General features: G+C 38.9%; 2 protein-coding genes across 2 annotated transcripts in view; one reads left to right on the top strand and one right to left on the bottom strand.

Moving 5' to 3' along the window:
- Positions 1 to 5,008, bottom strand: part of LOC120775146 (D-2-hydroxyglutarate dehydrogenase, mitochondrial-like) — a 28,153-nt gene extending 23,145 nt beyond the window's left edge. The window contains exon 1 of the mRNA XM_040105177.1: positions 4,990 to 5,008. The gene's annotated coding sequence lies outside the window, so the exon portion shown is untranslated. The remainder of the gene's footprint in view (positions 1 to 4,989) is intronic.
- On the top strand, positions 4,000 to 26,478 carry LOC120775144 (polyhomeotic-proximal chromatin protein). Its single transcript, XM_040105172.1, has 6 exons — positions 4,000 to 4,887; positions 20,240 to 21,395; positions 21,474 to 22,092; positions 22,185 to 24,392; positions 24,556 to 24,855; positions 24,941 to 26,478. The coding sequence occupies exons 1-6, from the start codon at positions 4,853 to 4,855 to the stop codon at positions 25,765 to 25,767; spliced, it is 5,145 nt and encodes a 1,714-aa protein (XP_039961106.1). The 5' UTR covers positions 4,000 to 4,852; the 3' UTR covers positions 25,768 to 26,478.
- The last annotated feature ends 579 nt before the right edge of the window (positions 26,479 to 27,057 follow it).

Below are 27,057 nucleotides of genomic sequence, written 5' to 3'. Positions count from 1 at the left end.
GCGACTCCCAATCCGTCGACTTCTTTAATCTACTCCGGAAGAAAATAATTTGAGCTGCTGAGCTGGATAGAGAAGGTACAATCTTTTATAAGAGTGTACAGCTGATGCCCAGGAGTGAACAGAACATAATCTATTATTTTCTATCTGCTTTCTAAGTCAAGTATAACACATTAGGTTCGCATATTTTATAACATTTAGAATTTGAACATACTTAATTTCAGCCGTATGGACACCCCGACTAGATCTTACGAGGTCCCTCTTCTCCTCCCAAATTCTCAGGTATTTTTGTCGTTCATCTTACATCGCCAATAACACGCAATCTTTGATTGTCAAACGAATCATTTATAGCTAGTTTAGCAAGATGGATCCTAAGTAAGGGTCTAACGGAGTCAAATTATGTAACCTAGAAGGTGACAAAGTACATCTCTCTGGTACCGATCAGCAAAAGTTGGAAATGTCAATGTCAGTTCCCCTCAGTGAACGCGATTTTCATATAACATAGATTCCGATGAATAGTTCTAAGTGGTAAATTTTCAAAATGTATTTACCATAAACATCGGTCAAATGTATTACTTTGACAGCTTTACTTCTACCAGGTGTACCGGTTTTCTCTTCGAGATAAGATAAGAAGAATAGACGAGGATTGTACCGCGACCTAAGGTCTATTGTGCCATCTTCTTAATCACAACGACCCAGTGATCCAGTCCAGTCCAAGGCTCTTTATTCTGCTATGTAGTCAATTACAGAACACCTGCTCTTCATAGTTTCAGGCTTCCTGTCGCAGAACCGGCAATTTGCACAAGAAGCTAAGCTCATGTTATTATCTAAGTACTTCTTGAGCTTAGAGTGGCCAGTGCAGAATGCGACAAGTAGCCAAAGTTCGTCTCTAGGGAGGATGATTTCATATTTAAACCTGCTGAGGTTGTAACCACCCATTAGTAACTTGGCATAGCGCATGCCTCGGAGTTGCTGCCAATATCTCTCCCTGCCTACTCCTTCTTCCATGCGGAGTAGTTCCTTTATGGTATGAAGACCCAGCGCGATAAACGGTTCATGTCCTACCATAAGTGGATGCTGCAGAGCGGACGAGCTCATCAACCAGTTCATTCCCGGTTAACCTTTGTGACCGAAACCCAGATAAGGTGCATTTGAATATGGTCCGATAGCTCTTCAGCCGTTCTCTCAAACAAATAAAACACCTTTAAATAAACCGCCTGTATTTGTATGGTTAATTTGTAAATATTTGCGAAGTGGCAAACAACAAAATGCTGGCAGATAGTCTTTAGAATCAGGTGTAGAAGTGCAACATATACATACATACATACATATGTATGTGTTCATATATGTATTTATGTTCAAATGTACATAGATATGTATTAGTCCTGAGATCTTGTAACTTTATAAGATTCAGATTATTGGGCATACTCTGTCCAATGCTTAATGGCGAGTTGTGCTTTCGAAAACTACCCGGCTCCAAATGGGGCTTTTGTTCATTATTTTATTTATTCTCTACATTTACATGAGTAGCAGTGTACTTACAAATGTATTTTTACAGATTTATGCAAATTAGCATTTGCTTGAGCGAAACAGTGCTAAATACTGCTCACAAATCTCTTACAAATACATACATACATATGTACATGTCTATAATAATTCTAACATAAAGAAGTAACAACACAGTGTATTGATAGCTATTGATAGCTATTGATAGCTCATTGCGATTCATAAGCCCCAAGCTATGTGTAGATATAGTAGCGTTTCCAATAAATATACGAAAATATCTCAACCGTAAAGGCGAAGAGCTGAAGATGTGAGAGCGGAAATTTGTGCACAACACGAAGAGAGCTGAGGCAGTAGCGGCTGATTGAAATCAGCGCATGCGCCTCAAATTCCGCGACAATGCGGCGCAAGAGTAATATTAAACCCAAACGATTGTCATCTCCATCGCTCATATTGATATTAGATTTGTCAACGCCAACAATGTACAGTTGGGAACGAAAATGACAGCAACAGTAGCGGCAACATGCGATGCATGCATACTCGCGCTTACATAAACACAGCGCACACTAAGATACTACTAGACTAAGCTATGTGTGTATGTTTGACTAAATAAAATGAAAAGAGCGATAAAAGCGCTGAGGCATTTAGCCACACAATAGGCAAAGTGGTGGGGACTGCGTCGCCAGCGTCGCGATTGCCGCTGTGCTCTAGGAAAATCAGGCGGCGGCCACTAGCCAACAGGGTGTGAAAGATTAAAATAAAAATGAAGAAATCTACGCCAACAACAACACACAGCACAGCACAGCAACTACAAGAACAATAACAACAGCAATCACACCCAATGCCAACGCAGTGTAACAGCGCAACAACAACAACAACAACGTATACATATAATTAAATGAAAAGTAAAAATAATATGGCGGCCAAAGCTGACGGCAGCGAACGAGATATTCACGATGAGGATCGTTCGGCGGCCAACAACAAGCGGCCAGCAAGTCAAAGTCACACATAGTCCAGCGCCGCAAAAACAATCAAGCGCAAACGAAATGAAGCATGGATTTGGAACAACAACAATAACTATTGCAAATGTTGCAATCATCAAATGGCATGGGGTTGTTGCCATCAACATTTTTAATGTGCACCTTAGAAGCGGTTCAATGTGAACCAAAATTTTTCACATTTTATGGTTACAGCAAACGGCCTGCAGCAGCGCATAACAATAACAACAACAATGGCGTTGATTTCTAACAAACGCTCTGTATGCATGAGAACGCATGAAAATCATGTACGAACAAGTTATGCATTGTGGCTACCTTGTGATGAAGAAGCAGCAGACAACAATAATATATGTATGTATGTACATAAGTATATCAACGAACGATACGAAGTGCAAAAGGGGAAGTAGACAAATGTCTGCGCTCTAAAGTCATTATTTGTTGCTGCTGTGTGTTTGTTGTTTGCTGTCTTGTGCATATTTCAAACATTGATATTTGCACTTTTTTATTTTCTGTCTTTCCATGCGTTCGTTTGTTCGGTTATTGAAATGCTATGCGCATGGATGGAATTTATTTTACGTTACCGCACAATCATTCGTTCATTTTTTGTGTCGTTGCAAAACAACAAAAACTCGAAACGAAGTAAAAATAAATTATTTTGGCAGGTAGACAAACACACTATGAACCCCACACAGACACACCAATATACACGCGCGCGAACAGCGGCAGAGTCGCATACTGAAAAATGTGTAATGGTTGGAAGCGCGCGGTAGGATAGCCGGGCAGGAAAAATGAAGAACGCGCGCGGGTTGTCGCTCGCTCATGCTCGCCTCATTGTTTGCTTATACGAGCTGGCTGACTTGCTCGCTTGCTTAGTTGCTTGCTTGCCTGCTTTGGCCGTCATTGTGTTAATTGAAAGCAGTGTATTCAATATAGCAGAGGGTAACAGCGATCGCATAAGAATACACAGTAATACACACAAGCCACCAACAAGGCAGATGTCGCATTGTTGTTGTTTTTGTTAGCGATGTAGTCATACAATACTGGTTGGAGGGAAAAGCGGCAGGCATAACAAATTCGCCAGATGTATTTTATGACATTTTTTCTTTCGTTTGCCTTTCCGCCTGCTACGGCGCATACGAGAGATTACAATCACCCCAAAAAATATTTTCGCCGCCTGCCTGTACGTATGCTAAGCAAAAGTGTGAGCGAGTGCGTGTAAAGCGCTTACGGCCATCTCATTCGCACGCTTGTGCCAATCATAAGCGGGTAGGCGACGTATTTGTTGTAGATGTTTGCCTCGGCGCAAACGTGTTATTTTTTTTGTGCTACACGAACAATGCTTGGCTGCCATCGTCTTTGCCCGCCGCTAGGCAGTTGTTGTATGCTGTTATTGTTGTTTTATTGGCATGTAGTCTGACTGCACTGTTTTTGTTGTTGCATATGTATTTTTGTGCAGGCCAGCACAGAGTTGCCGTGTTAGTTGGTTTAGTTGAAGTGTGTCCGTCGTAGCGTTTGGTCGTGTATTTTATTCCGTTCCGCAATTTTGTGCTGGTTGTGTGCTCAGAAAAGTGAAAACCGCAACAAAAAATAAAACCATTACCACTTCGGGCCTATGCATTATTATATTTGCTCGTTGAAAAGAGAGCGGGAGCGCATGTAAAAGCCCGCTCACATAACACGACAAACCATTAACAAATATATAATTACGTAGAGAGCGTTCGGCATAGCTGCAATATGAAAAACATAATGCTAACAAACCCCATGCATTGCTGCAATATGAGTGGGGGAGTGTCGTCTACATAAAAACTAAAGTGAATTATTTATATGTTTCAATAAATTAAATGCGCTATATTGACGTTGAGACAATATTTGAATTAAAGTGCTCGAAAAAAATATTTTCTACGTTTTTGGCGACTTTTATTTAAGCATACATAAATATGGCATGTTTGCACACCAGCAACGTTGGTCCTTAAGCTCCCGCATACAGGTGCTTGACCCAATTGTTGTATATCATCAATAAAATACAAACACATTACAAAACAAAAACAGCAAAAAAAACTTATTTTACACAAAACCAAAAAGCAGCAGAAAAAAATTTAGCTGCTTTTTAATACACAGTGTTGATTTCTGCATTTCTGTTCGTTCGCACATTTGAGTTACACACTTTTGTTGTTTCTCTCTCTTTGTTCTCCCGTTTATGTATTTATCTTCTGCTTTGTTCAATTTGTTGCTCATTGTGTTTCTGTGAAGTGAAGTATTTATAAGTTGTAAAGCGAATGCAAATCGAACAGAACTGACTCGACTATGCTGCATGCAAACTTTTAAGTTATTTCAATTGAATTTTTCGTTGAACGATGGATCGTCGTGGATTGAAGTTTATTTCGAAAAGGTATTTCTTGCTTTCCCTTACATTTGTTTACAAGTAAAACCGTAGTTATATTTATTTATTTTTTATTTTTTTGTTAAATTTTGCTTTTGATACTATGCATACTTGATTGCGGTCGTCTGGCGTTTTGTTTGACGTACACAAGTTGAGGATTGCGTTTCCCCAAGAGACTAAAGTGAAAAAGCGGGAGAGTGCATGAGCACTCAGGTATGTGCTGTGTTGATTAAGCAGAACAGTGATGCCAGAATTTTGTATGCAATTCGTATGTTTGAAAATTATTAAAAATATGATAATTATTTATTTTAATCAATGATTATTATTATTATTTTAACTAATATATAAGTAAAAAATAGTTGCAAATTAAGATTGTAGAAGGTTAAATCACGTAATTAACCAACATTTTAATGAGTTTTGACTATTAAATGACATTTGAATTAATGTATTAAGGTGATTCTCATGAAACCGGTAACTTGCTAACATCTGATTCTAAACTGCTCACGAGTCTGTAGACGCAAGATCAAAGGAATGGATCTATATATTCGAATAGGTATCACATCGTGCCAATAGTACCCAATAGGATACTGTAATTTATCAGTGCACCGGGTCTATGTAAGTCTGACCAACAGATCTTAGTGCGCAGCGCAAGTCTCTGTTTCAATCTATCTAAACTACAAACATTTTTAATGCATTTTACTGCAGAAATAACAATTTTTTAACTATATGAGTTTGCTTCTCAACTTTCTGCGAATGCTTATTAGCAATAATGGAACATTCTCTCGTATTCTGGCAACTACGCTCTCTTTAATTGAAGTTACTCTCACTCTAGCGCTGAGAGTTTTACACCCTCGTGCATAAAAACTGAACTGAGCATGCTGTCACTCAGCATATTCACTGCTTTGCTTTCATGCTTATGAAAACAAACGATTTGAAAGCGAATTTTTGTTGGGGTCTGTGTGATTTCCGCAATTTTTAAACAATATAAAAATGCATGAAAGTTCAGAAAAGTTAAAGATAAAACTAGGTTAATTTCAAAGATTGCGTAAAGTATGATTTAACAAATATTTGTTAAAAAATGTTCACTAACTTCTTCTTGCTAAAAAGAAAAATCAAGCTGTAAACATTTGTTAAGCCCTTACTATACCGAGCACTATGCGCCATCAACTATTCTTACAGGAATTTATGCGCCCTTTTTCGACGCTCTTTCTGCTATTTTGCTGCGTTTTAGTTTTCTTTTTCTCTGCTTTGCTCATCTTAAGTATGCAGCCAGGTAGATCTCGCTCTATTGAGACTTTTACGCCGACAGCAGCCGGCAGACTTTACCCACCACTTTACTCAATAAAATATCATTGAGTATGATTGAAAAGTATTCATTAAGTGTTTTTATGCATATTTGTTGTTGTTAGTTGTGTTAAGTTCTTAATATTTAATGTTATGGGTATTTATATTCTTAATGTGCCTGCAAATAATTGCCATTAAGCAGATTAAGCAAGCAAAACTTATGAAATTCAAAATATATGAGAGGAGAGGGTTGAACGGTTAAAGTACGCATTTATAAGGTTTCATTTCAAAATAGCGTGGATTTTTTTTCGAGGTAGATTTCTGTACAAAAAAGGGGAAAAAGTAAGAGAAAAAATGTTCGTTTTTAGAGCATTGTAGTATAAAATTGAGTTTTTTCCAAAGCTCTTGGGAACTTATAAGGAATATTTTTTCTACGCAATTTTATACTACAATCTGTCAAGTTTATTTTGTATCTAATTAGGTGAAGGTGCTTGTAAGCAATAATTTGACCTTCAGTATACCTATTTATTTTACAATATAATATAAAAAGTTACTTGATTTAAAAGAAAAATTAGAGTGGAATGTTTTGCACATGTTCTAATTTTCCTCGTAAACCTAAAACTGCATTAAAACCCTTAAACCCCTTTCTAACTAACAGTTTCCTATTCGACGTGACGCGATTTTAAATCGAAAATGAGAAAAGCTTTTTTTTTTACCATTTTACATGTTTTTTTACTGTCTTCTAGCTAAGCTCGCTTTAGAATCGCTCAACTTGCTCTGCTTACTTTACTCTTTTCACCTCAGTTGTCTACTCGAATTGCACATTTATCAAAAAACCAGTTTCTCGGCCGCGTAGCACTTACTGTTGTTGCCGCCGCTAGCTGGCTGGCTGGCCAGTGTACTCCACTGACAGACACTACCGTTGTGCGCTGTGTGAGGGAGCAAAGTTTTGCAATGCACCATGAACTGTCTGCCATGAGATGGGTTTCATATTGGAGACGGTCGCTTGGTGCGTCCGAGCTTGTGTAGCAGTTGTTGTTTTCGTTGTCATCATCATCGTCGACTACTTCTTTGCCGTCTGGCAATGGCTGATATACCTATTATTGCAAAGGAAGCAAGGGTACTTGAAAATTAAAGAAGAAACAGCAAAGAGAAAAAAAGAAACTCAGACTGATATTGTTGGAAATATCAGATTACTAGCGGGAAACGAAATGATTTTAGCTGGTGGTGGTGGCGGCAAATCCCACAGGGGTTACCAAGCACCAGCAGTGACACGATTCCTACGCCTTTGGAATAGACAAATTCAGAAAATGTTTGCTACAGTAGCAAGTTTATGTTAGGCGGGGATAATTTGTGGCAATAAGTAGCTACTCTACCCTGCGCCATAAATTACCATTTTCTGATGAGTTTTTAATGTTTTAATGCCGCTTGAGGGTAAATTTAGCCACTCAACGAACCACCACTAGCCGAAACATATAAATTTCCACGCAAAATCATGCACTTTCCGCCGATTTTCGACGCTCACGAAATACTGCATTATGTTGCGCTCTTAAAAATTACGAATACACGCTTTACGTAGCGTCTGGCAACCCTCGTGGCAATTTTAGCAATTCTTTTTCATTGCCACGATTGCTCTCCGCATTCGCTTTCAACATGCTTGTATTGCATTATTCGCATTTCAAAGTGTTGGCTGCTTGCTGCGCTCTTCTAACCAGCGGCCATTAAAAGGCAGCCGTCGCCATCCTTTTTCGTCACACGCGTGCAGTATGGCGGACCGGTTTTTGCTCGCTGTGTTTTTTTTATTGCTTCTTGCTTGTGCAAATGTTTCTGACAGGCCGGTCGGGGTACACCATGTTTGAAAACTGTGCGAAAAAGGCACCGAATAATCGATAAATTGTTATTGTTGCATTTTGTTTTTGTTGCTATATTAGCTAACGGCCCGCATGCGAGTGAGAACGCGTGTGTGTTTGCGTGTACGAATTTTGTGCTTGCTTCAACGGCTGCGCCTTGTTTTTTTTATTTCGACAAGATGTTTCACCAACCACCATAGCAGTAGCAACAACAACGACACGCGTATGGTTAGTGCTCCGGCGACGGCGCAAGGGCGAGTTTTTCATACAAACGACGAGTTGCTGTTGGCTTCTCTTTCTACCCGTCGCACAAGTTAATTGAGTGGCTGGCAAAGCGTAGAGCAGCCGTCGTCACCAACGCAAAGCAACGCCACCACCAAAGCCACTTTATCAGCTGCTACCGCTGGCGCTCTCTGCTGCCCCTGCGTAAGCATTTAAATGGTTTTTAATTTTTGTATGGCTCGCAAAAGGTCTACATACAAACATACATGGCACACACATATACACATATATGTATGTATGTCGTTTCGTTTCCCATCATCGTCATTATAATCATCAAAAGAATGGACGCCATAAATTTGTACAAAAAAGAGGAGAGCCACAGAAATTCAACCCGCAATACATACAAACAACACAACTGTGGCTGGCAATGGCAAAAACAGCAACAAAGTGGTTGTATTACATTCTGGCGCGGAGAGCGTGTGTAGTTATACCAATATATATACATACATATATGTATAGAGAGTATAAAAAACGAGAAAATTATGTGTATGTATGTATATGTATGTGTGTGTGCGTTTATGTTGCGTTCGAGCATAGAGCAGCAAAATATAGAGGCGGCACAGCACTCGATTAATTTTCATTTCAATGTGAATTGCAAAGCGTCTGAATATTTGTTGTTGTTGCATACACATTTGTTCTTGTTGTTTTTTTATATTAACGCTTGCTGCTTTTCTTCTGCGTGTTTTTTGCCTTTGTTTTTGTTTTTTCTCGCTTATTACATTTATGTTGTCTCACCAGTGCTTGTTGGTGTTGTTTTTCGCCGTGTGTTGTTGTTGTTTTGCATTGTCTTGTTGTTGTAATGCATACTCCACACGTACCGCCAACTTTTTGTTGCCTGTTCGTTGTTGCTCTCGCTGTTGTTGTTGCTTTTGAGCTTGTTGTTACTTTTGAGCTTGTTGTTGTTACTTTTGGTTTTGTTGTTGTTACTTTTGGTTTTTGTTGTTGTTGCCGTGCATTGCACGATCAGCCATCAACGCATCAGCAAGCATTCGAGGCTCGCTTGCGCTTCGTGCCCGGCGACAACTGTTTTGCAAGCAGTGTACAATAACAACATACACATAGTCAACTATATGTGTATATGTGTTTGTGTGTGCATGTGCATAAGAGCATCGATGGCCAGCATTGAACGGCCAGGCACGCAATTGTCGGCCTCAAAGTTAATGTTGTCTGTCGATGAGTTTCAGTTTTCCTACTGAAGACTCACGTTTGTTGTTTTTGTTTTTCATTATTTCTTTTCTTTTTGTTTTTGTCCTTTTGCTGACGCGCGTTAATGATGATGTTGCTGATATTTCATTTTAAACAGCAAATGTTGAAGAATTAATAGCATTGTGCAACGCGAACCAAGCCAACAACAAAAAGCGGTAGGATAAGATCGGTGGAAAAGAAAGGAAAAAAATTAATGCCTCAAGACAAACGTTGACAGTGTTCTTTGTTGTGTTTGTTGTTGCCAGTTTAACGATTAGACACTGCAGGCGAGCGCATTCATGCGCTGAGCGCTCGATAGTAACTCTAGAAATATAGTTTTACACTACACAGTCACCGTATTTAGTTTGTATGTATGTTTGCAGTAAATCGCCGAAACCTCTGTGCATGCATAGGTACATTTTATTTTATTTTTATATCTTCTTGTACTCTTCTCGGGTATAAAATGTGCTTAGGTTATAGGGGTAACCCAGTGAACAAAATTATTGCCGGTCTGCATGTACATAAATACGCGAACTAGCACCTTGGCTTTTAAGATATCGTTCTGAAATTTTGCACACGTCCTTTTTTCCCCAACAAGTGGCTCATATGTCAGAATAGCTGCTATGGGACCACTGTAGAATATAGCTGTCATATAAACTGTACGATCAAAATCTAGTCCTTATATGGAGAACTTTTTTATTTGAAAAGATATCTTCACGAAATTTTGCATGGATTATTGTCCAAAGCAACGTTACAATATGTGAAGAAATTTTCTAGATCGGACCACTATAGCAAATAGCTGCCATACAAGCTGATCGGTTAAAACCACATCCTTGTGGGGGAAACTTTTTTATTTCACAAGTTATTTTCACGAAATTTAACGTGAGCTATTGTCTGAGCCAACAGTGTAAAATCCAAAAAAAAATTATTCCATTCGGATCACCATAGCATATAGCTGACATACATATGTATAAACTGAACGATCGAAATGAAGTATTTGTATGGGAAGCTTTGTCATTTGACGAGATATCTTCGAGATATTTGGCATGGATTATTCCCTAAGCCAATAATGTAATCTCTGAAGAAATTGTTTAGATCGGACCACTATAGCATATAGCTGCCATACAAACTGATCGGTCAAATTCATATCCCCGTAAGGAAAACTTTTTTATGTCACAGCGTATCTTAACCAATTTTTCATGAATTATTGTTTAAGGCAAAGCTACAATCTGCGTTCAAATTTTTCAGATCGAACCACTATAGCATATGTATACAGTAGAGGCCCGCTAATCCGAATCAATTAAAACCGGCCCCTATCCGGAATATAAGGAAATCCGGATTACCAAAGACATATCAGAACTATGTATTAAGAAAAAATATTTATAAATTTCTGTTTGTTTATTATAACAAATAATACACATGTTCCAAAAAAACAAAAAAAGCTTAAACCAATAAAGCATAAAAGCGAATGTAGTGAATAATAAACATGTGATCCGGATTAGAGAATATGGATAGAGAATTTCGGTCCGGATTACAAAGAACATAATAGAAATTTTGAGTTTTTTAACCCTCTCCGGATTACAGTGGAATCCGGATTAAGCCATGTCCGGATTAGCGCGCCTCTACTGTATGTACATACATACATATGTATGTAGTTGCCATAGAAACTGGCCGATCAATATCAAGCTCTTGTATTGTTAATGTTTTTATTATCGCGCCATCTTCATAATTTTTCATAGAAATACTTATTTATGGTTAAGTTATTTACCCTTTAATTTATAATAAAATTGTATAAATCTTACTTTTAGTTCACTGGGTATAAGCCAGTGCCGCCGCTCTTTCTTGCCTTTGCACTTAACCATTCCTTCTCCACGCATTCATGTGTGTTGCTCTTGGTTACGATACCTTTTTTCGTAAACTTATATACATATCTACATATGTGTATGCCTGTGTGTCGATTATTTTTTCCAAGCTGGTGACAGCCTCGGCACCCTCTTCTAACCGCGCTTAACGCGTCGACGCCACATATTTCGCACACTACCAATTCTCTGCTTAAGCACATAAGTATGGTGGCAGTTGAAAGGGTTCCCGTCGCCAAACTTGGTCTGCGTTTGTCATCTGCAAATGCTGTTCTTGAGTTGTGCTGCTTCTTCTTGTTTCATATTTTCATTTTACCTCGCTTTTTTTTTGCAACAAAATGTGACGGTTACACGGCTATAGGCGGTTTGAGCACAGTCACCGGGGGTTGCCGCGAAGCACGGTCGCTAGCAGCGGTGGTGGTCATATTGCGCCGGAATACTTCCATACCCACGTACAGACATACAAACACATGTATGTAGGAATGCATATGGGCGTCATACGCACGCATGAAGTCCGGGGCAAAAGGTGGTGATTTTGTTCCGGATGCTGCCATCCATCCATTGTACAATAACACATTTGCTCTAAAAACGCCGTGGTGGTGGTGGTGATCGGTCTCAATTTTTTTTTATATATTTTTTTTTATTAGTTTTCCCTAGGTTTCTCACAAATGTCACACAAAGCAATTTCTCTCACTCTCGTATAAAAACGTATGCCTATTTTTTGTTATTGTAACCATGTTGTCCCTCACCTAGCAGCAGTAGGCAAAGGTATGATTGCTGATGGATTGCTTTAAGCACAGCTTCAAGCCGAATGCAAATTATTTGTTAAGGGCAACCATGACGGTGCTATTCTTAATGCAACAACAACAACAATAACAATAGTGTACTCGCAAATTTAATGTCCTGAAACAACAACTGCGAAACACCAGTGCCATAGCGACCATCTTGCTACCAACCCTGTGAGAAAATTATGGTTGTACATAAAAACTGGTTTGTTTTGCATCTTTTGGGATGAAAACTATATATGTATGTGACCTGGTCTACGAAAAGGGAGCTAACGTGCGAAAAAAAAGCAAAAAAAAAAGCATCTCATCTTCCATCCGAATCAACTAAAAAGTGAAAATTGATTTTTTTGTCATATCGGTCCGCAAGTTTGCAAACTTTCTTTTCTTTGCACTATAGCATATGCATATGTATGTAGCTGCCATACAAACGGATCGATGAAGATTCAGTCCTTGTATGAACAACTTTCTTATTTGGCAAGGTATCTTCACGAAATTTTATTAAGGATTATTATCTCAGGCAACGGTCCAATATCTGAAGAATTTATGTAGATTGACCCACCATAGCATATATGTATGTAGCTGTCATACAAACTGATAGATAAAAATGCAGTTCTTGTTTAGAAAACTTCTTTATTTGACAGGATATCTTCACGAGATTTGGCATGGACTAATATCCAAAGCAGAGGTGTAATCTCCGAAGAAATTCTTTAGATCGGATTACCATAGCATATAGCTGCCGTACAAACTGAACGATAAAAATCCAGTCCTTGTATGAAAAACTATTTTATTAGACAAGATATCTTCACAAGGATTATAACCTAAGGCAGCGGTGTAATCTGCGAAAAAATTATTCAGTTTGGATCACCATAGCATATATGTACATACATACATACATATGTAGCTGTCATACAAAGTGAGCGCTTAAAATTCAGTCTTATATGAACAACTTTTTTATTTGACAAGATATCTTCAAGAAATTTAGCATGGAATATTACATATATCTGGCAACGATGCAATCTCCGAATAAATTGTTCAGATCGGAGCACTATAGCATATAGCTGACATATAAAATGACTGATTAAAATCAATATAATGAACTTTTTATACCCTTTTATGCTGAAAAACAGCACCTGTGAAGGGTATTATAAGTGCGGGACAGCCAAAGTGATATTTTTTCCTTAATTTTCATAATTATTTTATGATTTTTATCATACATACATACATAGTGATATGTATAATCGATTAACTGATAATTAAATATAGTACATTAATATTAATTTGCCATAATTTCAACACATCATTACTAAATTGTCTTCCCAATCCAACTTCTTACCATCTTTTAAAAAATTCTTAAAATCTCTTTCACCTTCTTTTACTCACAATTTTTCCTACAGGGCGCTCACTGCCACCACCACAACTATAAACGCCTTTGCTACACATATATTAACTACTTCTTTTTCTTGCACATATTTTTCCTTTTTGCCCTTTTGTTGTCTTTATTTTTAGGCAACCATTTCTTTTGTGTGTCTCGCTTTGTCTTTCCTTCCCCTCTTGCGAATATAAATTTCCTTTGCAAATCCCTACGAAATGCAATAAGGAACACAGCAGGCAGGTGACCTGCGGGTCAATGCTGTACGGAATTTGGCGATACGCAGCACAGCCATCAATATATCCCGAGACATTTAGACTTTCGCAATTTTCATGTTGCCTTTCTTTGTAATGTTGCTTTTGTTGTTGGTATTTTTCAACTATTATTTTTATTTTTGCATTTTCCATGCAGTTGACAAATGTTGCGATTTCATGCTTTATATTTGGAAAATGCTAATCCAAGAGCCCATAATGATTTCCCGAAATTGCTTTCTTAAATCGCCGTAGGAGTGTCTTAGGTATATAGTTTGAGTTGAAGTGTTCTACTTTTGGGTTTCATGTAAATTTTTGGGTATCTTTGACTTATTCTGCAATAAATTGTGTTTAGGCCATTCTTCATATAACTGGATTCACAAGTACAGACAGAGTTTTTTATTGTACGTTTAGGTACTAAACATAAGAGGGGTTTGAGCTTTAGGTGTCAATGTTTTACAAATTCATATTGGAGAAAAGCACAAAATTAACTGCGGTTGAAATCACTTAACTGTAGGTCCGAGAACATGAGAGAGAATCGTGCTTTTTCGATAGATTGGCAACATAGAGAAAGGAGTGTTTCGTGAGTTGGTTTGTTGAGATGTACAAAGAACATTTGTTTAGTATGTTATGACCAATACTATATAGGTAGAAGCTTAGTTTACTACACTATCCAAAATTCTCCGGTAGAAGGCCAGGTGGAAACTGGCGTTGAAACATCTTAATGTCATATTTTCGGTGACTGAAACTATCTAAATCTATCTACCATCGAAAGCGTTAAGGGGTTAAGCAGGAATCAGTCCAATAACCTAACTTAACCTAACTTATTTTAGAAGTGTTTTAATAAAATGGGAATGGCACAAATGTTTCTTATACTTATCACCTCAAATATCTGAAAAAAAAACGTTAACTTCGTCTACACTCTCCGGGGTTAAGCGGCAATCAGTTCAGCTACCTAACCTAACCTAATTTATTTGACTAGAGTTTGAATAAAACGGGAACGACTCAAATGTTTATTATATTTGTGACCTCAGTTATCTGAAAAAACGTTAACTTCATCTGCACCGAAAACTCCCTCCACAGTTGAGTTTCTTACCGCATAAAGAGGTATAAATTGCCTTTTATATGGCAGCTAAATGTTACAGTCGGAATTTTCGGATATTGTATCACTGCGTCAGTTAATAATAGCCCCTGCCAAGTTTCGTGAAAATATCTTGCCAAATAAAAATCTTTTCCATACAAGAAATTGATTTTGATCGATCGGTTTGTATGACAGCTATATGTTATAGTGTTCCGATCTGAACAATTCCTTCGGAGATTGTAGCATTGGATGGGATTAAGATCCATGCCAAGTTTCGTAAAGATATCTTGTCAAATAAAAAAGTTTTCCGTACAAGAGTTTGAGTTTGTTCGATCAGGTTGTAGTATGAAAGTTGTAAGAAATATAGTGATCCGATATCAACGATGATGGCAAATTAGCATCTTTTTGGGGAGAAAAGAGCTTATGAAAATTTTCAAATCGATATCTCAAAAACCGAGATGGTCTCTCACACCCATGCGAACGAACTTTCATTGTAGTTGTTAAAAACTTCGTGGCTAACTTAATATACTCGGTTCAATGTATAAATGTGTTGTAGATAGTATGTAAACATTAATTCATACCGAAGTGTGCTAGTTATCCATAAATTATATTTTACTAACCTCGCTGCCTGGAGAACAACCGTATTTCTTGAGCTGAATTATAAAGATTCGTGGAAGTATGATATGTGATAATTTCCTTCTAAGTCTTTCTTCTGCCTAATCAGTTGATATATCCAACAATATAACAATCTTAATTCATCAGAAATACAACCATGCAGCTTTTTTGTTTGCAAGTGGAAAAGAGATCTGTAATCAGCTTACATTTTCGTTCAGAGTGACGATCGAAGAAAATTGTACGTAAAAAGATTGAAGGAAATGTGCAAATTAAAACTTCAATGTCTTCTGAAATCTGTTCAGAAAGCAAAACGAGGTTGAATACAAGTTTGCTTGGTATTAATTAGTTTGCGTCGTTTTTCGCCCGTTTTTTAGAGCTACTTGGCGAGGTTGTTTGGATTTGTAAATTAGACCAGGAACTTCCAACAAACATCGCTCAATTTTGAAAAAATTGTACAGCTCGTAGTGTAGCAGCATTACTCATATCACCTAAAGGGAGAAAATACGTGTTTTAGTTAAAACCTTAACTTACAACTTGTCAAGTAACCAAGAATGCTCTACTTATATTAAATTTTCGGTTGACTGTACTTTCTAACTTCACTTTTTCCCAAAAATTTCAACTGCAACAGTAACAAATTGTTTTAATTTCGCTTCACCAAAAGATCCGTGCTAAGATTATGAATGCAGTGGTGGTAACGTATAGCCGTAAATTGTAATGTAAATTTAATTACATTTACATTTAAAATACGAAAAATATTTTTGAATACAGTAAGGTTGCGCTTAACTTAACGCTGCACGCTTAGCACGCTTTCGTATAATAAAAAACCTATAACCTATAATAAAAAACTCTTATAATCATGCATACAGCAATCGCAACTTCCGTAGAAGCTCAAATTTTTTCCTCAAAAAACAAACTAAAATAATGTAAAATCTCACAAAAATCACGTTTTCATGCATTTTGTATGGCAAACAAACCGAAAATTGTTGTAATTCAAAATTTTTTCCTCACATTTTTATTGAACTTTTAACAAAAAAACCAAGCAAACCTTTTTAATTTTGTTTTAAACGAAAAATCAAACCAAACTACCACCTTTTTAAATAAAAATATGTAAATAAAGCAAGCCGCGTTGCATTTTGATGCCAAAACGTCCGCATCTACTTTACCCTTTTCCCATTTCGTCCTTCGCTGTCAAATCACATCAACTTTTTTCAACACAACTTTGACATATTTTTGTACTTTTTTCCGCGCACACTTTTGCCTGATTCTGCTTAGTTTTATGCATCAATTCCTTCCGGTTTCCATTTTTGGACAGCCTGCTAGTGCTAATACGAAGGCTGCAGGCAAACAGCATAAATTTATTCGAATAATAATAGCATTAATGAAGTTTGTAGGGGCGAAAAAAAACAACGAGTTCAACCCCCGTTGGGACTGCACTATTCCCCTATATCCCATTAGCGAACGTGTTGAGCCAACAACCAAAAAACATCCCTTGCACACGGCAAAGTCTCAAACGACAACAAAAAAAGAAAATAAAATAATAATAATATAACACTAAAACATCTTGCTCCTTCGTGCGCTGCCGTTGGCTGTGTGCACTTGAAGTTGCACGCCGATCAAATTAGTGGCATGCAACAAACTAAACTGCTCTGTTCGAGAATACCGAGCCGAGCAGCAGTTGTAATGGGACATGCGCACGAAGCGCGGCCAAACATGTGAAAACGAAAAATGCAATGTGAGCAGAGGTCAAATCGAAAAATTGGCGGCAAAAAGGTGGCATGGAAAAATATTAAAAAATAAAAGAAATATTAATAAATTTAAGCGTATTTTGAAGTAATTTTTTTTTGATTTTAATAGAGTTTTTAAGAGAAAATTAGATTTTGAGCGAAGTGTTTATTGCAACTTTAAGAATATTTTATATATTTTTTTTTAATTAATTGTTTTTATAATTTTTTTTAATTAATTTTTTTTTTTTTATATTTAATTTTTTATAATTTTCTTTTATACATTTATTTTAAAATTTTTTAACATTTTTTAATAATTTTTTTATAAATTTTTATTTATATATTTTTTCTTTATAAAATGTTTTTCAGTGTTTTTTAGTGGTTTAACGATTCTCAATTATATTTTTTATGAGCTGTTTCATTCTCTTTTTCTCAGCAAGTATTATGCAATTTTAAGATGTTTTGAATTAATTTTTTTATAATTTTTTAATTAGTTTTTTTAGTTAATTTTTTAATTAATTTTTCTTATTTATTTTTCTTTTATAATTTTCTTTTATAAATATATTTTATTATTTTTTTTTATATTTTTTTAGTTTATAATTTTCTTATATTCTTGTTTATAAATAATTTTTTTATATATTTTTTCTTTATAAAATGTTTTCCAGTGTTTGTTAGTGGTTTAACGATTCTGAATTACATATACATACATATGTATTTATTATGAGCTGTTTCATTCTCCTTTTCTCAGCAATTTTAAGATTTTTCAAATTAATTTTTTAGCTAATTTTTTAATTAATTTTTTTGTTAATTTTTTAATTAATTTTTTTTATTTATTTTTGTTTTATAATTTTCTTTTATAAATTTATTTTATATTTTTTATAATTTTTTATATTTTTTTTATATTTTTCTTTTTTATTATTTTTTTATTATTTTTTTTTTTATAATTTTCTTATATTTTTTTTATATATTTTTTCGTTACCGAACTTTAATTTAGTTTTTATGTTTCATTATATTTCTCTTCGGAAGTATAAGGCAAACCTCGATTGTAGCTTTAAATAATATTATTTTGAAATATTTTCACCCTTTAAACGCCATTTTTTCACAATTGTGCAATCAAATGTTCTCCAGCGTGTTAAAAATATTATTTCTCTAAAAAAAAATATCAAAATTCACCAAAAAATTCTTTCTAACATTGTAAATATTCATGACATGCAACACTAAGCAGCGCTGAAAGCATGATTACCCAATATTTTAACCCTTTAAACACCTTTATTATACAATCAACTGCTATTCAGGGTTGTTAAACATCCAAATATTTTTTTCGGCAAATTTTCTAATTTTTTTCTCTAAAATAAAATGTTATTTTTAAGGGTTAATTTTCTAAGCATAATAATTTTTGTTTTTTCAGTTTAATTTTTTTTTTTAATGTTAAGTTTCATTTACATTTATTATAACTTAATACCCAAAAGACAATTTACAATGACAACAACAACAATTAACATTGTTGCATTTGTTATGAGTGTTCCTATTCATAAGCCTTTTGGGGCAGCTGCCTCACTTCATGTAAATTTATGTAATTACCTATATGCATACATAAATTACTTAAATTAATGGGGTTTCAAGTTATAGGTTATGTACACATGTGCCGACATACACACATAATTAACTATATACGCTGGTTATAAGCTAACAGCATTTTTCAGTGCTATTTTATGACAGCAAATTGCACATTTTAAACACAAAAAATAAAAACAACTCAAAAGCAGATAATTTTTCAATTTTAAGGGTTAAACTGTGAAGGATTTAGTATTTTTATACCCAGAACAGGCTTAAATTAGCGTTGAAGTTGGCAAAACAAGTAAGGAAAAGTTGGAGACCCATATATGTATGTATAAATGTTTAGCTTGAGAAGCTGAGTGATTTAGCCGTGTCCACCTGTCTGTACATATGTGAACTAGTTTTTGAAATATCGGTCTGAAATTTTGCACACGTTCTTTTCTATCTAAGAAGTTGCTCATTTTTCGGAACCGAAGTTATCGGACTCTATAGTGGTCATACAAACTGACCGATCATAATCAAGGTCTTGTATGGAAAACTTTTTTATTTATTACGGTACCTTCACGAAATTCGGTATATATTGATATCCAAGGTAGACCTACAATATCCGAAGAAATTGTTCAGATCGAACTACTATATCATATAGCTGTCATACAAACTGATCGATCAAAATGAATCCCTTGTATGAAAAATTTTTTAAATGCCAAGATAACTTCACTAATTTTGGCATGGATTATTGTCAGAGGCAGCGGTACAATCTCCGTTTAAAATCAAATTCAAGATCTTCATAAAAAAACTGTTTTCCTTATTAAGTAGTCTTAATTGGGCCTGAAAGAGTTTTATGTCAAACACGTGGCTAGAAAAAAGTAGGAAAACGTTTTCCTTTGAATTCTGGATTAAATTATATGTATATAGTTGGCATAAGAAATGTACATGTGAAGGGTATTTTATCTTCGGTACAGCCGATATTAACGGTTTTCTGTGCTTTATTAATTTTTTAGACCTTGTAATTATTATTTTTGATTTCTTCTGGTTTTTTGTAGCTCGAAATTAAAAAAAAAATTTTTGAAGCCAGTCTATTCATACCTTAACCCGTTGACGATGAGGCTGGGTCGTATAGTTGTTATTGTTATTAATTTCATATTGTTTCATCTTCATATTAAGATTGTTGTTGTTTGGATTTTTGTACTTCATTTCGGGAAAAACGAAAGTTTTTGAATTTTTTTTATTGAATTCGACATTTTGTCCCATAAGGGTTAATGTTTTCAATGGGAGCTAAGTTTTTTTACTATTTTAATTTTATTACTATAATGATTATTATTAGTATAATTCTTATTACTATTATGAATGTTATTATTTTTGTTTTTATTGTTACATATTTTTATTGTAATTTATTCATTTTTTTTTTAATTTTCCTTCGAGCTATTTTTGCTTTTATTTTTATTTAAGATTTTTCATATTCTTGCCTTTAACAATCTACAATTTTTACTAATTATTTTTCTATGTTTTTCTTCACTTTTAGAACGGATATTGAAAGCGACGTCGTCACACATCCAACGCCTACCAACGTCTACTTACCTACTCAGCCATTGAAGGATAACTCGAATATTAGGATTATCAGAGTGAATTCGGAGTACACACAGTCAGTGGATAGCACAACAGCTGCATTAAAACAACAGCAACAGCAACAACAACAAGCGAACACCACCACTACAACTACCACAAACAATAGTGTTCATACACACATAAGCAACAATAATAACAACAACAATAACAATAGCAACGTAAATTCTCACAAAAACAACGAACGCCCACTCAAGTGCCTGGAAACACTCGCACAAAAGGCGGGCATTACATTTGACGAGAAATACGATTTCGCCAGTCCACCATATCCGGATACGCATATTAGTAGCGCTAGCAACAACAACACTCATAATATCAACATCAGCTATAAGCAGCACCCCTTAGGTAGCAGTGGTGGCGTTTCGTCATCAACATCAACATCATCGGCTGCCACAGCAACAACATCTACATCCATACCATCCTCTACATCGTCGACGTTTGTCAGCTCCTCGACAACGGTCGCTATAAGCAATACAACAGCGCCGCCAAACAACGTAGCAACGCATAAAAACTTCACGCTGGAGAAATCACAGAGTCCAGCCCAACAGGTGGCGCCCTCATCGGTGCCACTGCAAATCTCACCCGAACAATTGCAGCAGTTGCAACAATTGCAATTGCAACATGGCTCACCATTCGCCACCATACAGGTGAAACAGGAATTTCCCACACACACTGCCACCACACATCAGTTGAGCGCCGCCGGCGCTGCGGGCGAACTAAAGCATGCCGGCCTACTCGATCCCACGCAAGCAAATCAACTGCAACAAATGCAAATGCAGTTGGCCGATCCAACGGCCGGCGCACCGGGCAGTCCGGCTAATCAGCAAACACCGAGCAGCGCTGCGGCTGCTGTTGCCGCTATGCAACAACAACACTCGACCACCATAAGCACCATGTCGCCGATGCAGTTGACCGGTCAGGTGTTGGGCGATTGGGCGCAGGGACGCACCGTGCAGCTGATGCCGCAGCAGACGGCGCTCAATTCGGGTTTCATCTATCCACAGCTGGTCTCTGGCAATTTGATACACTCCAATTTGGGTCAGCAGCCGATACAGGTGGGTTTCTTGTGCTTAATTATGTCGAGATTTATTTGATTTTTCTAATTTATTATTTTTTTGATATTATTTAACTAGGTTATTGCCAGCAAGCCGTTTCAAGGTGGCACGCCGCAAATGATCACGACCACCACACAGAATGCCAAGCAAATGATTGGCGGCAATGCCGGTTTCCCCAACACTTATGCGATCCCGTCCAGCCAGTCACCGCAGGCGCTGCTCTTTACGCCGGTGCTTGCGCAGTCGCCGCAGCAGCAACAGAACCTTTTCAATTCCATGGTAGCCTCAGCCGCCAATGCACAACAGCAGCAGCAGCAACAACAACAGCAGCAACAGCAAGCACAAAACGTCAAAGCCACAACCGATGCGCAGAAGAGTCTGCAGCAGAAAGTGGTGCAAAAGGTGACCACCACCACGAACACCGTGCAATCGGCAACGGGCACTGCTGGTGGCGTGGCACAGCAGCAACAGCAACAGTCGACCCAACAGTGTGTACAGGTGTCACAAGCGACCATGCCGACGCAGATTATTAGCCCGTTGCAGGGCGCCACCGGCACACAGCAAATGCAAATCGGTCCTTGGGTGCCGTTCTGGCAGAATCCGATCATAATACGCGGCACACAGCCGGACGGCACGCAGAGCATGTTCATCCAGCAGCCGGCATCACATCAAACCATACAGGCGCAACAGCAAAATCGTAAGTGAAGCCACGTTTGCTGTTTTCTCTACACTTTCGATTTCCTTGTTAACTTATCACTTAACTCTTTCCTTTTATTTTCTGCCCCACAGCGATTACTTTGCAGTGCAACGTCGCACAGCCCACCGCAAAGCCGCGCCAACAAATCGAAGCGCTCGCACCCAAGCAACAACAAAGCCACCAGCAACAAGCCCAGCAGCAGCAGCAACAAACGGCTCAAGCCGTCGTAGCTGCACAACTGCAACAGCAAGCGATCACTGCTAGCCAATTGCAACAGCAAGTGGCGCAACGCGTACCGCAAATACTGCCACAGAATGGCGGACAAATACGTCCGGCCAGTTCGGTGTCGACACAAACGGCGCAGAATCAGAGTTTGCTGAAGAAGATGCGCACCAAGCAGCAACCCGTACGGCCGGCGCTGCCGACGATGAAGACTGAAAACGGCCAGCCGCAGCAGGTGAAAGCGCAAACGGTCGCCACAGCGGCGGGACTGCAGCAACAGGGCGCCACAATGCATCAGGTTGTGACGCCGGCGGGCAAGATGGTTGTGATGAGCACCGGCCCGTCGATAACCATACAAAATGGCCAGGCCATACAGCAGACCACCACGACGGGGCATGTGGATAAGCAACAGCAACAACAGCAACAACAACAGATACAAATACAACAAATGCAGAAACAGCAGCAGCAGCAACAACAAGCGCTGCTACAACAACATTTACTGCAGCAGCAATTCGCCTCGGCTATACAAATGCAACAACAGCAGCAGCAACAACAGCAATTGCAGCAGCAACAGCAGCCACAACAAATACAGCTGCAGGTGGCACCGCAAACATTCATAACACAGCAGCAGCAGCAACAGGCGCAACAACAACAGCAACAGCTACAAACACAACTGTTGCAACAGCAATTGGTGCAACAACAACAGCAGCAGCAGCAACAGCAGCAACAACAACAACAGCAGCAGCGTGAGCAGCAGCAACAGCAACAGCAAAATATAATACATCAAATTGTTGTACAACAACAGCCGCAGCAAGCACAGGCTCAAGCGCATCAACAGCAGCCACAACAACAACAACAGACGCACCTACCAACACAAATCGCCGGCGTACCATTTTCGGTGTCCTCCTCAACACCATCGAGCATCGCATCGTCTGCGGCCGCCGCATTGCAACAACACGCTGTCTATCAGTCGAAAGCTTCGACACTGCCGACCACTTCGGTGGTGACTATTACGAATCAGGCTGGCCCACTGGTGACCAGCACCATTGGTATTAATCAGACTGCACAACTGCAGCAGCAGCAACAACAACAGCAGCAAAGTTTGCTGGCAGCCTCGCTTGCTGCTTCGCAACAACAACAAGCGCAACAACATGCACAGCAACAAGCGCAACAGCAGGCACAGCAGCAGCATCAACAACAGCAACAACAAGCTCAAGCTTTAGCACAACAACAAGCTCAGCAGCAACAACAACAACAGCAAAATCAAATGGCGCCACCAGCCGCTCAACCGCTGCCGCAGCCCAGCATTGTCTCCACACCCACACAGAGTCCACTGCTCGGCCTCACTTCCATGATGAACGCATCCATGGGTGGCCTACAGTCCTCACCGGTGACTTCAACAGCAACAGCAGCGGCCACTATGGCATCACCGATAAATAGTGGCGCAGGCGCTGGTGTGACAGCTGTGTCCTCGCTACCCGGCACGCCAATTAAAACGCTCTCGAACGAACAACAGCAGCAACAACAACAACTGCAGCAACAACATCAACTGCAACAGCAATACAAAAACGCTTTGGCCGCTCAGTCGCAAGCACATATAGTGGTGGGCAGCATTGCCTCCGAGGCGAATCGCACAATGCAAGTCACATCGGCCACCATAGCGGCCAACAGCAATCAAATGATACATTTGAATAACGCCAATGCAGCGAATGTGACAGCAGCGGCGGCGGCAGCAGAATTGAAGGAAGCCGCAGCCAAAACAGCCATGGAAGCGCCGAAAGTAGCTACGCCTCAGCAACAAACGGTTGAGCCAACATCGGCCAGTTCCACCACCACCACCGGTGCGACACAACAGCAACAACAAATGGCAGCTAATAATGCTACCAACGGCGGCAACTCTGCAGCAGCAACCACTGCCAATCAAGCGAACGCAGAAGCGGCTAAAGCTGCAAGTGCTATGGACACTACGCCGGCGCCAACAACGCCAACTACACCCACCACTACCGCTGCATCGCCAACGAAAAGTGTCGCGAATGTGACATCCCTTACCCAGTCCACTACACCATCGCCAACCAAAGGTGAGTAATAAAAAAGATTGAGGTTAGAAGCCATTTAGATTTTTGTTATAAAAAAATGTTGAGGTTAGTTACCTGGAGCTGCTTGTAGTGCTCTAATTTTTTACATTTCCTTCAAGCTCTACACAGAATTTTATTAAAAATTCTCTTCCTTCTCAATCCATAGGTGCTCGCAATGACAACGCCAAAACAGCCAACACTGAGGCAGAAAAGTCTGCTGCCGCCGCATCTTCTACAAACGACGATGGCAATACTCAAGTTGTTAAATCCAACAATGCAATCTCAATGTCTAAGAATATGTCCAGCATGGCAAACATTAAAGTGGAAAAGGACCTACCCAAAGCCATGATCAAGCCCAATGTGCTGACCCACGTCATCGAAGGTTTATTGATAAAGGAAGCCGACGAACCGTTCCCGGTGACACGACAGCGTTACACCGATAAGGACACCGAGGACGAGCCGCCCAGTAAGTATTATTTACAAAGAAATACTTTTTTCCCAACAAACCCTGTATATACTAACCACAAATTCCTTCAACTTTACTTCTACAGAGAAAAAGATATCTTTGGATGAAGAGACGCACAACGCGATCAACCAAACCAACGGTGTCAGTGCGTTACCGCCCGATATGGTCGCCTGCGAGCAATGCGGCAAACCCGAACACAAAACGAAACTGAAGAAGAAACGCTTCTGTTCGCTAACATGCGCACGCCAATCGAAGGCATCGATGAACGAGCAACCAACCGAGGCGCCAACGCAGAGTAACAACAGCGTCAGCGCCGCCAGCAACCAGCAAAACAATGCCGAACAAATGTTGTCCAACAACAGCAAGAACGCCAACGAGATCTCCAGTATTAGCAGCAACACAAATGAAGCGCCGGCGCCAGAGAAAATGCAAACGGACCAAATACCCTCCGCGCCTATTACAGGCTACAGCAATAATGTGGCCGCCAACAACAAACACGAAAATGCCGCGCTCGTTGCAGCTGAAGCGCAGCACGCGGCAAATGTGGCTGCCGCAGCCAATGCGGCGGCGGTCGCCACAGCTGCTGCTACCGCCAACGCCACGGCAGCCGGCAATGCCAGCGCTGCGACAGCACAAGCGTCCGCTGCTGCACCCGCGGAACGACCCGCCATGGCCGATTGGAGCGTGGCTGAGGTGTGCGAGTTCATACGCCACCTGCCCGGCTGCACGGACTACGTTGATGACTTCGAGCAGCAGGAGATCGACGGTCAGGCGTTGATGTTGCTCAAGGAGAATCATCTGGTGAATGCGATGGGCATGAAGTTGGGGCCGGCGCTGAAGATCGTCGCCAAGGTGGAGTCGATGAAGGAGCAGGCGCCAGCGCCGAATGCTGAGAAAGAGCTGCAGCAGTAGAGGCGGCGACTGAAGTGTGTAAATAAATTTTGTGAGGCGTTAATTTAATTGAGAATTTAGCATAGGCGGCGTCAACTATTTGATAAGTAGGCTTTGTACATAAAATTTAGCGGAAACTGAAAAGTGTGGTTAACTGTAAAAGGAGAACTTAAATTTAAATGGCTTAAACTTTTTAATTTCCTACTAAGGCAACGTGAATTTCTGCTATTGTGTGGCGGCAAAGAAAGTTGAATTATTAACACGGCATAAATTGGATTAACTGTTTTTTGGAGTATTTGCGCTATTTTGTTGAATCATATTTTTTATTATACGAAAGTACAGTTTTTATTATTATATAATTCTACTTTATTTTTGTTCCACTTCCTTTTAATCGCGAAATTAGTGAATTTAGTGCTTAAGTTCTATTAAAAAAGTTAATATAAGTAAAGTTTAGTTTTAGCGCTGGTGTTTTTCATGCGCTGGAGACGCCCTGGCACACATTGAGTTGTGGATATTTGAGAACTCAGAAACCTACATATGTAAACTCAAAGAGTATTTTTATTTTTATTGCCTATTGCTATTACATAATAACGACTATGTAATACTTAATGTTAGTTTGTAAGCGTGTACATGTAACTGAATACTAATATATAATATTGCTACTCAAGCATATTCGAATTAAATAAATGGCATTAACTGCAAATAAGTTTATGTGAACATTTCATAAAAGAATTCAAAGCGTTTTTTGTTCTTCTTTATTGGCGTAGACGCCGCTTACGCGGCCATAGCAAGCTTACAACAGCGCGTCAGTCGCTCTTCCTTTTCGCTGTTTGGCGCCAATTGGAGACTCCAAGTGTAGTCAGGTCCTTCTCCACCATACCTCTGCACCATACAGCAGGACGGGGATGATGACTCACTTGTAGAGTTTGGCCTTGATTGATGGAGAGAGGACTTCACTTCTCAATTCTTGGTAGGAGTTATTCTGCGTTGGATTTTGAGGCTGACGTTGTTGTAGGTGTTAATGCTGGTTCCAAGATAAACGAAATTATCTACGACTTCGAAGTTATGACTCTCAACAATGATATCACCAGCAGCTGGACACTATTATAGAAGATTTTACCGTCTCTATTAAGCTATGCAGCTTGTATTATTTTCTCCATGAGCAGAAGAAGTCGCATGACAGTTAGTCACCTTGTATGTAACTTCGTTTGGTACCGAACGGTTCGGAGAAGAGAGCGCGTGGCCTTCACATCTGAATTTTAAAACGTATTTTTATCGAAACTCAATTTTTTAAGCTGGCTTCCACGATGT

This window comes from Bactrocera tryoni, chromosome 4, assembly GCF_016617805.1.
Source record: "Bactrocera tryoni isolate S06 chromosome 4, CSIRO_BtryS06_freeze2, whole genome shotgun sequence".
In the NCBI taxonomy this organism is placed as follows: Eukaryota; Metazoa; Arthropoda; class Insecta; order Diptera; family Tephritidae; genus Bactrocera; species Bactrocera tryoni.
This window is presented reverse-complemented; position numbering and strand designations above follow the sequence as displayed.